The sequence below is a fragment of the Sinohyriopsis cumingii genome, chromosome 10, assembly GCF_028554795.1.
Source record: "Sinohyriopsis cumingii isolate HCF-2022 chromosome 10, ASM2855479v2, whole genome shotgun sequence".
Lineage (NCBI taxonomy): Eukaryota > Metazoa > Mollusca > Bivalvia > Unionida > Unionidae > Sinohyriopsis > Sinohyriopsis cumingii.
Window position 1 is genome coordinate 60,336,333 of NC_142970.1, and position 18,663 is coordinate 60,354,995.

The window sequence follows — 18,663 nt, forward strand, 5'->3', positions numbered from 1 at the left end:
ACAACATAAGAGTACTCTTGTCTGTAGACTTATGCACTTTCCTAACAGTATTATGTTCTATTTATAGCAGCTGCCCTATTTCCAAGAAACAGGCTAGTTCTGCTTTCAAACTTTTGACCTTGCTTTCTATTTATAGCAGCTTTTTGGCTAAGTTAGGAGAGAACAGGCTGGTTTTCTAACTTATAATCTTTGCTCACAGATTCTTTGTTCAAATTCATATTTGGTACAGAACAAGTCTGTATGTATTTGGTGCTAAAAGTCAAGTTGGATTTATTCTAGTCAATGCATGTGTTCGAGCAAAAATGTTTTTCAAATAATTTCACAGGTGGATTAGAAAAGAAGAAAAATCGATTTAGAGATGAATACATGAATTCATTATACAGCATTCCATTCTAGGGCAGCTTCACACCCATTGCAGGCTGCTTGGAAAGAATTTTAATATTGGTCATGGTGGTAAAACAAAGAAACTTTGAATTAGCTCGTTTTACTAACTCCAATACTAAGGTAACTTCTTTGTTTTTTACAGCAGAACTAAATTGTCGACACAAATTTTATAAATGCAGAGAAAATTTCCTGATTCCAAAGTTGCAGAAAATATGCATGTGCAAGAACAAAATCATCTAATAGTGTTAGGTTTTTAGCAGAAGATATTCACTTAAAATTGCAGAAGCCATGACAGTTGGGCCATTTAGTATTGCAACAGACAGGAGTAGTGATTATGATGACAAAACGTTGTACCCAGTCTGTGTAAGAGACTTTGACAATGAAAAGGGCAAAGTCAGAGTGCTTTTCTTTCATTACCAGAATTAGCAGTAGATTCCACTGGAGAAAACAATATTTTATTTGCTTGATAATGCTTTGAATAAATATATGTTGGCAGAACTGTGCGAGGTTTCCAGCTGATGCTGCATCAGTGATGACTGGAATTCTTAATGGAGTTGCATTCTATATTTTGAAAAACATCTCTTTCATTGTACATATCAGGTTGTCTCTGTCATATGATGCACCAAATTGCAGGAAAGACTGCTGATAAATTAGAAGGAGAACTCCTGAAGTACCAAGCTGGCACTCTACCTGACAATGTACTTCATGCTGGCAGGGTTGATTATTTTTTCTCCATCTTATTTCCCAGCCAAAAGACACAGTAACTGGAAGATATAAATTTCCTCTTCTTTGTCAGGTTATGAAATGAATATTGGTTCTTTACCATTCTAATGCTGACTGTGAGAGATTGTTCAGCATTGCAAACAAAGTAAAACTGAATTCAGTTCCAGGCTCAGTAACAGCACTTAGTACTTTACTGGTGTGCAAAACATTTATAGTCTCAGCTGGTACAAAGTGTTTTGAAATGCAATGTGAGAGTCTGTTGCTTTTTAAAGCTCAAAGTGTTATATACAAAAACTTCAGTCCAGAAGGTGTAAATAAATCATTTTGTACATATGCACATTGAATTTTTATCATGTTATATGTGGCTTACACTTTTTCCTCACCATGGGTTAGCGTGTATGTAGATATAGTATAGGGAACTCTAAGGAGTGGATTTTAATGACTGGCTTGATGTGTCTATATATAGGTAAGGCAACTCTAAGGAGTGGATTTTAATGACTGACTTTGTATGTATAGATATAGTATAGGCAACTCTAAGGAGTGGGTTTTAATGAATGGCTTGGTATGTCTAGACATAGTATACAGAACTCTAAGGAGTGGATTTTAAGGACTGGCTTGGCATATCTAGACATAGTATACAGAACTCTAAGGAGTGGGTTTTAATGAATGGCTTGGTACATGTAGACATAGTATAGGGAACTGTAAGGAGTGGATTTTAATGACTGACTTGGTATGTATAGATAGTATAGGCAACTCTAAGGAGTGGGTTTTAATGAATGGCTTGGTATGTCTAGACATAGTTTACAGAACTCTAAGGAGTGGATTTTAATGACTGGCTTGGTATATCTAGACAAAGTATACGGAACTCTAAGGAGTGGGTTTTAATGAATGGCTTGGTACATCTAGACATAGTATAGGGAACTGTAAGGAGTGGATTTTGATGACTGACTTGGTATGTATAGATATAGTATAGGCAACTCTAAGGAGTGGGTTTTAATGAATGGCTTATTATATTTAGACATAGTATATGGAACTCTAAGGAATATGTCTAGACGTATAGGGAACTGTAAGGAGTGGATTTTAATGAATGGCTTTGTATATCTAGACGTATATGGAACTGTAAGGAGTGGATTTTAATGAATGGCTTGTTATGTCTAGATGTATAGGGAACTGTAAGGAGTGGGTTTTAACGAATGGCTTGGTATGTCTAGACGTATAGGGAACTGTAAGGAGTGGATTTTAATGACTGGCATGAGGTTGAAGCAACATATTTTTGTATGCCATTAAACATGACCTTAAGCTTTTTAGAATTACTCTTTAATAATAAAACATTTTTCATTTTCTGCCATCAATTCCTCATTCAGCTGAGTTTTGTTTGTTTTCTGTGCCTAAGGCAAACAGATATTAGAGTTCAGCAACCAGATTAACATTGGTAAAACAATTTTAAAGTAACTCACCCATGGCTACTAAAACTGGAAATGGACTTGCAGTGCGGTATCTGCAGACCACCCCCAATTGTATTCTAACATTTAAAGTCTTTAATCTTAGTGTGGAAGTTGCATAAAATCACATGTGGTTGCAGGATTAACAAAACCCATTTCATGCAGGATAACATAACCCCCACCAGGCAGGATAACATATCCCCCACCAAGCAGGATAACATAACCCCCACTAAGCAGGATAACATATCCCCCCACCAAGCAGGATAACATATCCCACACCAAGCAGGATAACATCCCCCACCAAGCAAGATAACATAACCCCCACCAAGCAGGATAACATAACCCCTACCAAGCAGGATAACATATCCCCCACCAAGCAGGATAACATATCCCCCACCAAGCAGGATAACATCCCCCACCAAGCAGGATAATATAACCCCACAAGCAGGATAACATATCCCCCACCAAGCAGGATAACATAACTCCCACCAAGCAGGATAACATATCCCCCACCAAGCAGGATAACATAACCCCCACCAAGCAGGATAACATATCCCCCACCAAGCAGGATAACATAACCCCCACCAAGCAGGATAACATAACCCCCACCAAGCAGGATAACATGTCCCCCACCAAGCAGGATAACATAACCCCCACCAAGCAGGATAACATCCCCCACCAAGCAGGATAACATCCCCACCAAGCAGGATAACATAACTCCCACCAAACAGGATAACATATCCTCCACCAAACAGGATAACATATCCTCCACCAAGCAGGATAACATAACCCCCACCAAGCAGGATAACATAACCCCCACCAAGCAGGATAACATAATCCCACACCAAGCAGGATAACAACCCCCACCAAGCAGGATAACATATCCCCCACCAAGCAGGATAACACAGCCCCCACCAAGCAGGATAACATATCCCTCACCAAGCAGGATAACATCCCCCACCAAGCAGGATAACATAACCCCCACCAAACAGGATAACATATCCTCCACCAAACAGGATAACATATCCTCCACCAAGCAGGATAACATAACCCCCACCAAGCAGGATAACATAATCCCACACCAAGCAGGATAACATAACCCCCACCAAGCAGGATAACATATCCCCCACCAAGCAGGATAACACAGCCCCCACCAAGCAGGATAACATATCCCCCACCATGCAGGATAGCATAACCCTGTCTTTTCATTTGAAAAATGATGGTATGCCCTATTTTAAAATAAACTTTATTTTGACAGGCAGAGAAATGGTTGTCTGAGCTGGCTCAAAAAGAGGGCTGGGCAAAAGCCAGCAAACTGCAGGGCCGGCCCATGTCACAGGGACTTGTAGGACTAATTCATGACAAATCATCAGCTACACTCTTAGAGGTAAGCTTTCTGGAATATTCTCATTTGACATAAACATTGGCAAGAAATGTAAGGCTGGCCATCTCCCTTTTTATGTTCTCACTAGATGGATTTGAAGAGACTTACAGGGCTGGTCAGAATCCAGTGTTTTATGTTTAAGCCACAATTTTAGATGTAGTTAGTTCTCTAACTGTATTTCCACTTGATAATTAAAGACAGTCATGCTGTATTTCCACTTGATAGCTTAAAGACAATTACACTATTTCCACTTGATAACTTAAAGACAGTCATACTGTATTTCCACTTGATAGTTTAAAGACAATCACACTGTATTTCCACTTCATAGCTTAAAGAAAATCACACTGTATTTTCACTTGATAGCTTAAAGACAATCACACTATTTCCACTTGACAGCTTAAAGACCATCACACTGTATATCCACTTGATGGCTTAAAAATGGCCACACTGTATTTCCACTTGATAGCTTAAAGACAATCACACTGTATTTCCACATGATAGCTCAAAGAAAATCACATTGTATTTTCACTTGATAGCTTAATAAAGACAATCACACTATTTCCTCTTGACAGTTTAAAGACAATCACACTATTTCCACTTGATAGCTTAAAGACAATCACACTATTTCCACTTGATAGCTTAAAGACAATCACACTGTATTTCCACTTGATAGCTTAAAGACAATCACACTGTATATCCATTTGATAGCTTAAAGACAATCACACTGTATTTTCACTTGATAGCTTAACTCTTTACCTACTGCTAATGCATATATGCGACCATAAAAATAGCCTTGTAACCCAAGAGACGCATATACAAGCTGCTAATAATACTCTTTCTGTCCCGGCTGGCTCATACATGCATTTCCAGCCAAGGGTTGGTAAACCCCAGATACGCATATACACGTTTCATATTAAAGCTTTGTATTGGATGAAATTACAAACATCCGTTCTCTTTTATAATATTTAGCCAATGAAAATAGTCCTTACATAAAATGATGAACATATTCTATTAGTAGTTTTACAACATATAAGCAGGAAATTCTATTGAAAACTAGGTCAATGGTGGCAGTAAAACAAAATGTCAACATTAATGTATTCCGACGACGATTCTGGTGGAAGTTTTGAAGGATTTGAAAGTGATGATATTGATTTTAACCAGATTCAAGATGAAGGATTGGACATTAGTATAGTCCTGTTTCAGCACCTGACATTTCAGATTTATCTGAATCCGAGGATGAAATGCGAGACAATCAAATCTGGTCAGAACATGTGAGACTGGTAAATGTGGGCGACTTTACAGCAGTTTCAGGGCCTGCATTTATTTTAGAAGAAAATGCAAGGGAGATTGATTTCTTTTTATGTGCTTCAGGCAGTATCATAAAAAATTACCAAATCTGCAATAAAATAGTGGACACATTGGTGTGCAAAATAGTGGTGAGAAAAGTAATCTAATATACATTTTAAACACAGATATATTGAGATATATTTTTTTAATTATAAATATGTGAATATAAACATTGATTCCTGTGGATTATATGTACTTGTTGGTGGAAATGAGTGGCACAAAACATTGGTAAGTGTTTAAAATTTTATTTTTCATTAAATTACATAGTTTGCATGGGACAAAATTGATACAGAAAATGTAAATAACTCAAGAAGTTCTCACTCAGGCAGCTATTATGATGCTCTGGGGTTCAGCCTACAAACTTAAAGACAATCTCACTGTATTTCCACTTGATAGCTTAAAGACAATCACACTGTATTTCCACTTGATAGCTTAAAGACAATCACACTGTATATCCATTTGATAGCTTAAAGACAATCACACTGTATTTTCACTTGATAGCTTAACTCTTTACCTACTGCTAATGCATATATGCGACCATAAAAATAGCCTTGTAACCCAAGAGACGCATATACAAGCTGCTAATAATACTCTTTCTGTCCCGGCTGGCTCATACATGCATTTCCAGCCAAGGGTTGGTAAACCCCAGATACGCATATACACGTTTCATATTAAAGCTTTGTATTGGATGAAATTACAAACATCCGTTCTCTTTTATAATATTTAGCCAATGAAAATAGTCCTTACATAAAATGATGAACATATTCTATTAGTAGTTTTACAACATATAAGCAGGAAATTCTATTGAAAACTAGGTCAATGGTGGCAGTAAAACAAAATGTCAACATTAATGTATTCCGACGACGATTCTGGTGGAAGTTTTGAAGGATTTGAAAGTGATGATATTGATTTTAACCAGATTCAAGATGAAGGATTGGACATTAGTATAGTCCTGTTTCAGCACCTGACATTTCAGATTTATCTGAATCCGAGGATGAAATGCGAGACAATCAAATCTGGTCAGAACATGTGAGACTGGTAAATGTGGGCGACTTTACAGCAGTTTCAGGGCCTGCATTTATTTTAGAAGAAAATGCAAGGGAGATTGATTTCTTTTTATGTGCTTCAGGCAGTATCATAAAAAATTACCAAATCTGCAATAAAATAGTGGACACATTGGTGTGCAAAATAGTGGTGAGAAAAGTAATCTAATATACATTTTAAACACAGATATATTGAGATATATTTTTTTAATTATAAATATGTGAATATAAACATTGATTCCTGTGGATTATATGTACTTGTTGGTGGAAATGAGTGGCACAAAACATTGGTAAGTGTTTAAAATTTTATTTTTCATTAAATTACATAGTTTGCATGGGACAAAATTGATACAGAAAATGTAAATAACTCAAGAAGTTCTCACTCAGGCAGCTATTATGATGCTCTGGGGTTCAGCCTACAAACTTAAAGACAATCTCACTGTATTTCCACTTGATAGCTTAAAGACAATCACACTGTATTTCCACTTGATAGCTTAAAGACAATCACACTGTATATCCATTTGATAGCTTAAAGACAATCACACTGTATTTTCACTTGATAGCTTAACTCTTTACCTACTGCTAATGCATATATGCGACCATAAAAATAGCCTTGTAACCCAAGAGACGCATATACAAGCTGCTAATAATACTCTTTCTGTCCCGGCTGGCTCATACATGCATTTCCAGCCAAGGGTTGGTAAACCCCAGATACGCATATACACGTTTCATATTAAAGCTTTGTATTGGATGAAATTACAAACATCCGTTCTCTTTTATAATATTTAGCCAATGAAAATAGTCCTTACATAAAATGATGAACATATTCTATTAGTAGTTTTACAACATATAAGCAGGAAATTCTATTGAAAACTAGGTCAATGGTGGCAGTAAAACAAAATGTCAACATTAATGTATTCCGACGACGATTCTGGTGGAAGTTTTGAAGGATTTGAAAGTGATGATATTGATTTTAACCAGATTCAAGATGAAGGATTGGACATTAGTATAGTCCTGTTTCAGCACCTGACATTTCAGATTTATCTGAATCCGAGGATGAAATGCGAGACAATCAAATCTGGTCAGAACATGTGAGACTGGTAAATGTGGGCGACTTTACAGCAGTTTCAGGGCCTGCATTTATTTTAGAAGAAAATGCAAGGGAGATTGATTTCTTTTTATGTGCTTCAGGCAGTATCATAAAAAATTACCAAATCTGCAATAAAATAGTGGACACATTGGTGTGCAAAATAGTGGTGAGAAAAGTAATCTAATATACATTTTAAACACAGATATATTGAGATATATTTTTTTAATTATAAATATGTGAATATAAACATTGATTCCTGTGGATTATATGTACTTGTTGGTGGAAATGAGTGGCACAAAACATTGGTAAGTGTTTAAAATTTTATTTTTCATTAAATTACATAGTTTGCATGGGACAAAATTGATACAGAAAATGTAAATAACTCAAGAAGTTCTCACTCAGGCAGCTATTATGATGCTCTGGGGTTCAGCCTACAAACTTAAAGACAATCTCACTGTATTTCCACTTGATAGCTTAAAGACAATCACACTGTATTTCCACTTGATAGCTTAAAGACAACCATACTGTATTTCCACCTGATAGCTCAAAGAAAATCACACTGTATTTTCACTTCATAGCTTAAAGACAATCACACTATTTCCACTTGATAGTTTAAAGACAATCACACTGTATTTCCACTTGATACCTTAAAAGACAATCACACTGTATTTCCACTTGATACCTTAAAGACAATTACACTATTTCCACTTGATAGCATAAAGACAATCACTCTGTATTTCCACTTGATAGCTTAAAGACATTCACACTGTATTTCCACTTGATGACTTAAAGACAATCACACTGTATTTTCAATTGATAGCTTAAAGACAGTCACACTGTATTTTCAATTGATAGCTTAAAGACTATCACACTGTATTTTCGCTTGATAGCTTTAGACAGTCACACTGTATTTCCACTTGATAGCTTAAAGACAATCATACTGTATTTCCACCTGATAGTTCAAAGAAAATCACACTGTATTTTCACTTGATAGCTTAAAGACAATCACACTGTATTTCCTTTTGATAGCTTAAAGACAATCACGCTGTATTTGCACTTGATGGCTTAAAGACAATCACTGTGTTTTCAGTTGATAGCTTAAAGACAGTCACACTGTATTTTCAGTTGATAGCTTAAAGACAGTCACACTGTATTTTCAGTTGATAGCTTAAAGACAGTCATACTGTATTTCATCTTGATAGCTTCAAGACAGTCATCACTTTGATTAACTATTTCATTGTTTTTCTGCAGGTAAACTGTGAGACAGACTTTGTGGCAAGAAATGAGAAATTCAAGTCCCTAGTTACACAAGTGACACATATTCTACATAAAAATTTCAGCAATGGTGACCAAAAAAAGGTATGCAGTTTTGCTTCTGCTGACATCTTAATTTTAATGCTTTTTAAAATTCAGAATGATTTAAAAATGCATTTTTATTACCATATACATGCTGTGTAAAATGGAACTCGTGAAAATCCTGTATGTCTAGTAAAAGAAAAATGCAGAGCTTAAAGTCATGAGAGTCCTCACATAAAGGGCTTTAAGTTTTTGATCATAGACCCTGGAAAGTGGCTCAGGCAGGGATCGTCCTGGGCTTTGCGATTTTTTTTTTCTTATTGGTGACAAAAATATCCCATCTGGCGATTTTTTTGGTGACAGACTTTTTGGTTATTTAATTTGTACATACAATCATGGATTTGGACTGGATAAATTAAAAGGGAGAATGAAAGGAAGCCACAAACTTGACTAAGCAATGCATTGGAATCAATCTGTTACACAAACGATCCTTTGTTCGTATTGACAACCCCATCTTTACAGTGCATTGTTACATCATAATCTGCTTATGCTGACATCTGGGCTGAGTACTGTATGCTGTGTTACAGTCAATCATGCTACCGAACTATACTTACAACTGACCGACTTCTGAAGACACGAATAGAACAGATACAATTAATTGAATGGCTAATCCTTCTGTTGTTGTTTTTTTTTTTACATATACCAATACAATAATTTTGTTGAACCTTCATAGAAAACTGATAACTTTGAAGTACCGACTACTGCGTATAAATAAAAAGCAAATGGAAAAAATCTCAATCACAATTATATCTGTCGCTAGTGCAGCATTTTACTCATTGATCTTTTCCTTTTGCCATCAATCCGTGTTACGGCTGCAGAGACTTAAACTCCGCAACAAAAAATAGCAAAAAAAACAGTTTTGCATAATTAATAATAATTATTTATTTCTCAAAATACAGGAGTGAAAGAATCCCTATATTGGGTGTGAATTTATGCTTATATATACGGTCCAATATTGCGAGGTGTTGACTTATGTAAGTTTCATTCGTGGGAATGGAGATCCTATTTTGCTTGTCGAGAAAATTTATACAGCATTCAGTGATCATTCTTGGGATTTAGGAAGCAATCCACTACAAGCTTTGTGAAGCTAGCCATAAAGGGGGGGGGGTGGCTGCTGAGAGACTACTGGTGTCACCTGTCAGCACTGTAGACTGTGAATGTGGATTCAGTAAGATGAACCTCATAAAAACTGACATCAGAAATAAACTCTGCATCTCATCTCTCGAGAATTTAATGAGAATCAGAATGTACAGATGTGAAAAATTAGACTTTGAAACTGCATTCAACAAGTGGGCAGCCCTAAAATCGCGACGGATCTTCATGTAACACTTTGTAACATTTTGTTAATGCTTGTTGTAATTAGAGTATTAACTAACCCATCTTTTGTAATTTTCATTGCCTGTTACATTAATAGACTAAATTAACACTTGAAAAAATGTACACTACTTGTTCTGGCGACACTTTTTGAAAATTGGCGACAAAATATTGAGGTTGGCGATTTTTTTGGCGACAGCTTTTTAAAAGCCAGGACCATCCCTGCTCAGGACATCCATTTTAAAACCTACAGAGCTTAGAAGTTGGAACTGTTTAATTATTATATTGTTACATGCCATGGCTCTTCATGAAGGAGAACCATACTGCTGTGATTCATACAAGATATGTGGTCACCAGTGTAGGCTGCCACACAGCCCTAAAAACAGGGAAAGAAATGTGCGAGGAAAGGTGAGACGAAGAGGCAAACCAGTACGGGACTGAATAGAATAGATAAGACTGCATGGTGCTTCTTGCAGGAACTTGGATAGTGCTACAGTTCTAGAACTACTGTATGACAGAGAGAGAAAAAAACAACTATAGGTGTTTTATTATAAATCCTAGAGTTGTACCAAGACTGAATCCAGAATAAACAGTTGTGACATGGAGGATGCTCTACAGTTAAACATATCCTGGAACTACAGTTTTTTATCTGCTTGTTCTCCCCACAGTCACTAGACAATAGTGAGATTTGTGAAGTAGTGCAGAAGGATTAAAGATGGATGACAGACGAGAGGAGGAGGTTATTAATGGTAATATTTACTATCCTCTGATGCTGCCTTGTGTTCAGTCGTTATTTGTGGAAAAGAGATGATAGAACAGTTGAGGGAAACCAAAGAAAAGAAAAATAGGATAAAGAGAAGAAGGAATAAACTAAAAGAAAAAACTAGGTCTCTGATGCAACTGATCATACCAGTGTGATAATGGTCTGTTACCTGACTGGACTTTCTTAACCCGAATGGGTTCTTAAATAAGACAAAGATAAGACTGATGGAATTTGTGTTGAGAACTACAAAATCTTATAATCAACAGGACAAATAAGATAATCGATTCAGTGACATCTCTTAATAAAATAATTCTTATATTATATTAATACATGCTGACATATGAACATTCTTTTCCTTTGCTTGATTAGACATTGTAAATATCGGAAGCAGACGACTTGTGTATGTACATCTGTAGTTGTGCACAAACCTCTTTGCTGAAAATGGACTTGTCCTGGAACTGAAAATGGATCTCGAGCATGTCTGTCTATTATATTGAAAACTTCCATTAAGTATGACGCGCAGATGATGACGGTGTTAGGGCCACTCTACTTACAGTCATGTTAGAAATTATAAATCAGTGAATGAATTGACTAAGTTCCTTGTACTTCTTATCACATTAAAGTTTTCCATTATTTAAATCGGTAGGGGGGTACAAACAAATGGGTTGGTATTGTCAGACTATAATAAAATGGGCTATTTTCCAGCTATTAATATCTGTTTACATGCTTCTTGTTATTGGTAAATGCTAATATTGTTTTCAAGGATGGACTGACACAAATAACCATAGTAACATTTCATTTTATCGCTAGCCATGACAAAAGAGTTGTTAACATTTTTCTGTCATTTGAGCACTAGAAATGTATTACAGTGCACTTTTGAAGTGGTTAGTCAACACACAGTCCACAGTTATATATAATGTGTAGACAGGTCATTTATTTGTCTAATTTTTATATATCAGGATTGATGAAATCCATGGACAGTCCATTTAATACTTTGATCAACCCAGTATGTTTCTGTATGTTGGTTAGTCAAGGGAGATGGGTTAAAGCTAAAAGATGATAACAATGAGGAAGAATAAAAGAACTTGAGATAATTTGGTTTTGTAGTTAAAGGTTCTGCAAATCTATAAAATTAATTTAATTACAGTAATTATTCAATATTCCATTTAATTACAGTAATTATTCAATATTGCATTTAATTATTCAGTATTGCATTTGATTACAGTAATTATTCAATATTGCATTTAATTACAGTAATTATTCAATATTGCATTTAATTATTCAGTATTGCATTTAATTACAGTAATTATTCAATATTGCATTTAATTACAGTAATTATTCAATATTGCATTTAATTAATTATTCAATATTGCATTTGATTACAGTAATTATTCAATATTGCATTTAATTACAGTAATTATTCAATATTGCATTTGATTACAGTAATTATTCAATATTGCATTTAATTACAGTAATTATTCAATATTGCATTTAATTACAGTAATTATTCAATATTGCAATACTTAACAAATTATTGTAGACATGATAATTTGGCATTTTGTTGAATTTCAGGTTGGCTTGGATGCATCAGCACTGAGCAGTGTTCCGGCTGAGGGAGGGAAGATTCTGGCAGATATTGTGGCCTTACATGTAGGAAACATTGGGGAAAACATGGCACTCCGACGAGCATCATATTTACGGGCAGATGCTTCTTCCATTATAGGCACCTATGTTCATTCCTCAGGTATGAAGTCTTTGTGAGATGATTTTTTTTTTTAAATTGAAAGAAACCTTTGCATGATAGTAAAAACTTGGCATCTTATTTGAAGATATACCAGTAAGTGTTTTAAAATATGAGAATATTTTACTCAACAAATTGCTAAAACTATGCAAAGATTACTTTTACTCTAGCATTCAGTTAGTTTTTCTAGGTCTGCCATAATATATTTGGTATTATATTATGATGATGTACATCCATCCATTCAACTATCTGTTACCAGTTTAATTCCAGCACAGTAACTGAATTTCCCATCATCCACAGTTACCAAACTCTTTGGATGGCTTGCATTTGGGGTAAGAAATAACTCTATTGACTTTTGAGTCAAAAGGTCAAAGGACAAGGTCACTGTTACTGACGCAAGAAAAAAGGTTTCCATCTAATAACAGCAGTTCTACTGCACACACTTTGACCAAACTTTATGAATGGCTAGTGCAAGCCAAGGTAATTGAGACCCATTGGTCAGTAGTCTCCAAAGTCAACCATACTCTGTTAGTGCCTACAGAGGACTAATAAACACAGGTCATGCATATGATATGACTAATAAACACGGGGCATACATATGATATGACCAATAAACACAGGGCATACATATGATGTGACCAATAAACACAGGGCATGCATATGATATGACCAATAAACACAGGGCATATGATATGACCAATAAACACAGGGCATGCATATGATATGACTAATAAACACAGGTCATGCATATGATATGACTAATAAACACAGGGCATACATATGATATGACCAATAAACACAGGGCATACATATGATATGATGAATAAACATAGGGCATGCATATGATATGACTAATAAACACAGGGCATGCATATGATATCACCAATAAACACAGGGCATGCATATGATATGACGAATAAACATAGGGCATGCATATGATATGAGTAATAAACACAGGGCATGCATATGATATGACTAAGAAACAGGGCATGCACATGATGTGATTATGAAATGCAGGGCATGTGCATGATGTGATTATGAAATGCAGGGCATGTACATGGTGTGTGTATTGAACACAGGGTATGTGCATGATGTGCATATTGAAACAAGGCATGTGTATGATGTATGAAGACCACTCTAGTGGTTAGAGCATCCGCCTTGGATGCAGCGGGTTCAAATCCCAGTTGAGTCATACCAAAGACATACAAAAATGGTACTAACAGCTGCCTCGCTTGGCGCTCAGCATTAAGAATTAAGAGTTATGACTGGTCGGCCTGGTGTCAGGATAATGTGACTGGGTGGGACGTCATGCTACATGTCTGCGGCGTGATGATCCAGTGCTAGACATCACCATAAACTGTCACACTGCAGACATTGTTGCAGTATGACTGAAAAATTGTTAAAGCTAAGTTAAAAATCTAAATCACACACACATGATGTGTGTAATGAAAACAGGGCTTGTGCATGATGCGTGTGCTGAAAAGAGGGCTTGTGTACAATGTATGTATTGAACACAAGCCATGCGCATGATGTGTGTATTGAACACATGGCATGTGCATGATGTGTGTATTGAACACAAGGTATGTGCATGATGTGTGTATTGAACACAGGGTATGTGCATGATGTGTGGATTGAAACAGGGCATGTACATGATGTGTGTATTGAACACAGGGTATGTGCACGATGTGTATTGAACAATGTGCATCAATTGTGTATTGAACACAGGGTATGTGCATCATGTGTGGATTGGAACAGCATGTGCATGATGTGTGTATTGAAAACAGGGCTTGTGTATGATGTATGCATTAAAAATGGCATATGTGTGATCTGTGCATTGACAACAGCATGTGCATGTGTGGATTGAAAATGGCTTGTGCATGATATGTGTATTGAAAACGGCTTATTCATGATGTGTATATAGAAAATAGCTTGTGCATGTTATGTGTACTTAATATGGCTTGTGCATGATGTGCCATTCGTGGTGCTTTTGTTAATCACTGAAATAACACAGAAAAAGTTTTAATTTTTTTAAAGGCCTACAGTGTGTAAGCTCGCTGTATTTTTCTATTTAAAGGAACAGTTTTGCACATAATACTTAATTATTTTTTGAAAAGAGGAATGGAATAACGATACTTAGTTTCAGAAAATGACTGTTCATGAGAATTGTTTATAATTGTTCATAGCCTTGGTTTTGCTGGTGAAAACAAAAATTATTTATACTTGTTGTTTGTCATTTAAATGAAATAGTTGAAAAATAACTCCACTTTGTCAAGAGTATTGGAGCTGTAGCAATAAGAATTAGGGTATGTGAATTCACTTGCCCTTCAGTGTTTGCCATTTTTGGTCAGTCTAGAGTTAAGGGATGGCATAGGCCATTGCTGGGCAGTCTAGAATTATGGGGCAGCATCGACTGTTGTTGGGAAGTTCAGAGTTAAGGGGCAGTATAGGCCAGTGATGGGCAGTCTAGAGTTAAGGGCAGCGTAGGCCAGTGATGGGCAGTCTAGAGTTAAGATAAAGAGGTAATGCAGGGGTGTCCAAACTTTTTGCAGAGAGGGCCAGATTTTATAAAGTGAAGATGCCCGGGGGGCAGTAGTTCCTTCTGATGTGTTTTTAACCACAAACATTACATGCAAATATTCACTGTTATAGAACAGTAAATAAATAAAAAACAAATAAACAATAAATAAATAAAACAATTTTCATTGTCACAATTATCTTTATTTTTCAAATGGCATTCTAATTAAATATAAGCCACTCAGGCAGACATGAACAATTCTAAAAACACAATTCTGCCTTTCATTCATATCTGGAGAGTCAGATAACATTAAAATGTATGTAATACCTTAAATTTCCTTCAGTTAGATAAATATCTTTGCCTCATGGTCATTTCAAACAGGAGTTATAACTAATGCAAAGTTTTCTGTTATCATTAAAGTTTAAAACAAGTGAATTTTGCTTTTGTCTTTTAAAAGATCTTTCAGAAAAAAATAGTTTGTGCCACATATACAGGTACATAACATCAACAGTTATAAGCAAATCTAATTCAAGAGTTTAATAAAATAAGTGCCATAAGTCCAAGTGCATAAGTGTGCATCAGTCGCCATGGCAGAAATGAGCGGAGAAGGGTTCGCGTGCTAGCGGGCCATAAATAATACATTATATGACCGAAGCTGCGGGCCATATGAAATCTTACCACGGGCCGGACTTTGGACACCCCTGAGGTAATGGATTCAAGTCTCCTGATGTAATGCATGCACTAGGCACTCAACCAGGTTTGCTCTAATAAATTAATTGATTACAGAATGCCAGTTTTTATTGACTAATCAGCGTGTATAAATTAATATTCTGTCAGTGTGTAGTTAGATACTTTCTGATGGACTTCAGAGACTTCTGTGGTTTTATAATCCACTTATTGGAAAGAATTGTGTTGTTATAAAGGGGGCATAATGTATTACCTATGCATGTCTGCAGTGTCGCATCATATTCTAAATTTTGTTTATGGTTATAAATTTTAAAGAACTTTATGGGTTTGAAGAAAAAGAACCTCAAAGTTAACTTTGATTTTCACAGTTCTCCAGCAGGGTGCAGTTACGGTCCATGTATGTCATAAAATTCTTTCATGATTTTCATTGTCCGTCAGTTACGGTCCATGTATGTCATAAAATTCTTTCATGATTTTCATTGTCCGTCAGTTATGGTCCATGTATGTCATAAAAATGTGTCATGATTTTCATTGTCCATCAGATGCCACATAATAATTTTTAATTGTTTTATGAATTGTTTAATTGTTTTATGAATTAAACCAAAGTTTGTATTTGGCTTTGCATTCAGAAGATATGGGCCAAGTTTTAGTTTTGTCTTTTTTCAAGAAAATTATTCCAGGTCTTTTCTTTTTTGTAGGCTTCACTCTGATTTGTTACAATTTTGGTTCAAGGCATAACAAAATGTGTATTGTTATCTAAGATCCACATCATTTCCTTTCTTAAATTACAGCATATTTGCAAGACCTACCTTTTTTCTTTGTTAAATTTCAGCATATTTACAAGACCTACCTTGTTTCTTTGTTAAATTTCAGCGTATTTACAAGACCTACCTTGTTTCTTTGTTAAATTTCAGTGTATTTACAAGACCTACCTTGTTTCTTTGTTAAATTTCAGTGTATTTACAAAACCTACCTTATTTCTTTGTTAAATGTCAGCGTATTTGCAAGACCCACCTTGTTTCTTTGTTAAATTTTAGCATATTTGCAAGACCCACATCCATTTCTTTGCTAAATTTCATATTTGCAAGACCTTCCTTTTATTTCTTTATTAAATTTCATCATATATGTAAGACCTACATTTATTCTTTGTTAAATATCATAATTGCAAGAACTACTGCCATTTCTTTCTTAAATTGCATGGTATTTACAAGACCTTTATCTTGTTCTTTGTTAAGTCCCTCCTGTATTGAGAAAATCCACCATTCCCACTTCTCTTTTCAACTAGAGACAATTTCCACTGAATTGTTGTGGTCTTGAATAGACTCGTTATGTTCCCCATTTTTAAATTAAAACTTTGCACTTCCCTGACAACAGGGACGTCTGTATCATATTTCTGTTTTTTGCTATCATTTAAATGTGCACCATTATTTTGACGTGCATTATTTGTGACACTAACTTTTGGTATGCATTGTTGGAGACACTAATTTTACAAGATTTTGTCACATTTATATCTGTTTTAATACACACTAAAATTGTGATGTATACATTTTTTCAAACTCAATTTCAGGAGAGAAAATTGAAGTAGACAATTGTAAACTGGGTAGATATGGAGCCATAGTAGAAGTTGGACAAGCAGGAGAAGTTAGAGAGAGTAGCCTGCCCTTGGATGTTGTAGCTTTGCAGGTTTGTCAACATATAGTTGGATCGAATCCTAGAAAAATCGGTTCTTCAGAAGACAAACCAGAAGAGGATAAAGACAATGAGACCAAATTATTATTTCAGGAGTTTGTCATTGACCCAGATATGACTGTAAAAGAATTCCTAGAAAATAATTCTGCTGTAGTTCGGGACTTTGTTCGTGTTGAATGTGGGGAAGAACTGGATGAAAAGAGCATTGACAAGTAGATGCATTCTTTGAATGTTAGCGAAATTATTCATTTTTATAATAAAAACTAATTTTCCAGAAAGTTCTTTTTTCACTAGAATCAGAATCCTCCCATTTGATATTGTAATTTTTTGCCATAATGTAAGAAAAGGGAGTTTTTGATTGATTTGTTTGCATAGGAATTATTTTTCTTCAGTGTTTATAAAATAACCTTCGATGTCCAGTGACATGAACATTTTTTTCATGATTGTAACTTTATGTATCAATGTACCCTATTTTAGTCTTTATCTATCTGCCCATCTGTAAACATTTATCTATTTATCTATGTCTATCAGCTGACCTGCCTGTAAAATTTTTAATACACCAGTTAAATTTTTTTTAGAGTACAGTAATTATATGATAATTAGCTCCCAGACTTTCATTTGGAATGTCTTTGTACTACTTTTATTTGGAATGTTGTTTCTCTACTTAGTTGTTGTTGTTGTAGGGTTTAACGCCATTTTCAGCACATGATAGGCTATACATGGCGGCCAGTATTAATGGTGGAGGAAGAACCTGGGAAAACCCCGGAAAGAACCATCGACCCTCGAGAAGCTACTGACAAGCTTTCCCACATACCCACATTGGCAAAATCTGAGACTCGAACCTACGCAGACAGAGGTGAGATGGCAGTGATCCGTAACGGAGAGCGCTTTAGACCCATCGGCCACTCGGGGGCCCCCTTTGTACTTAGTAAAGAACCAGATAAAGTTTTCTTCACTCCATCGACAATAAGGCCCAACATAAACAATCTAATGCATACTTTCACGTCTCTGTCCACTCTATCTCCTGAAAGTTTCTCCTCTTTGCTTACTGTGACACCATTTATTAATTCGCTGTTCTTTCCTTTTGGCTTCAACATCAGCCCCTGAGCTTTTACCCAGATTATGGATTGTGTCCATTACAGATGACGTTGTCTGCACAATATCGCCCATTTTCCCCTCGCGGAA

The 18,663-nt window shown here is 35.7% G+C and overlaps 1 protein-coding gene and 1 pseudogene across 2 annotated transcripts in view; both read left to right on the plus strand.

Moving 5' to 3' along the window:
- The window catches only part of LOC149790221 (elongation factor Ts, mitochondrial-like), a 33,139-nt gene extending 15,383 nt beyond the window's left edge, over positions 1-17,756 (plus strand). For both annotated transcript variants that reach the window (XM_089972241.1, XM_089972242.1), the window contains exons 3-6: positions 3,808-3,936; positions 8,665-8,772; positions 12,419-12,590; positions 17,357-17,756. In XM_089972241.1, the coding sequence (XP_089828367.1) occupies positions 3,808-3,936; positions 8,665-8,772; positions 12,419-12,590; positions 17,357-17,694 (747 nt within the window). In that variant the 3' untranslated portion in view covers positions 17,695-17,756. The remainder of the gene's footprint in view (positions 1-3,807; positions 3,937-8,664; positions 8,773-12,418; positions 12,591-17,356) is intronic.
- Positions 2,866-3,715, plus strand: LOC149790222 (uncharacterized; annotated as a pseudogene).
- Positions 17,757-18,663: the final 907 nt, after the last annotated feature.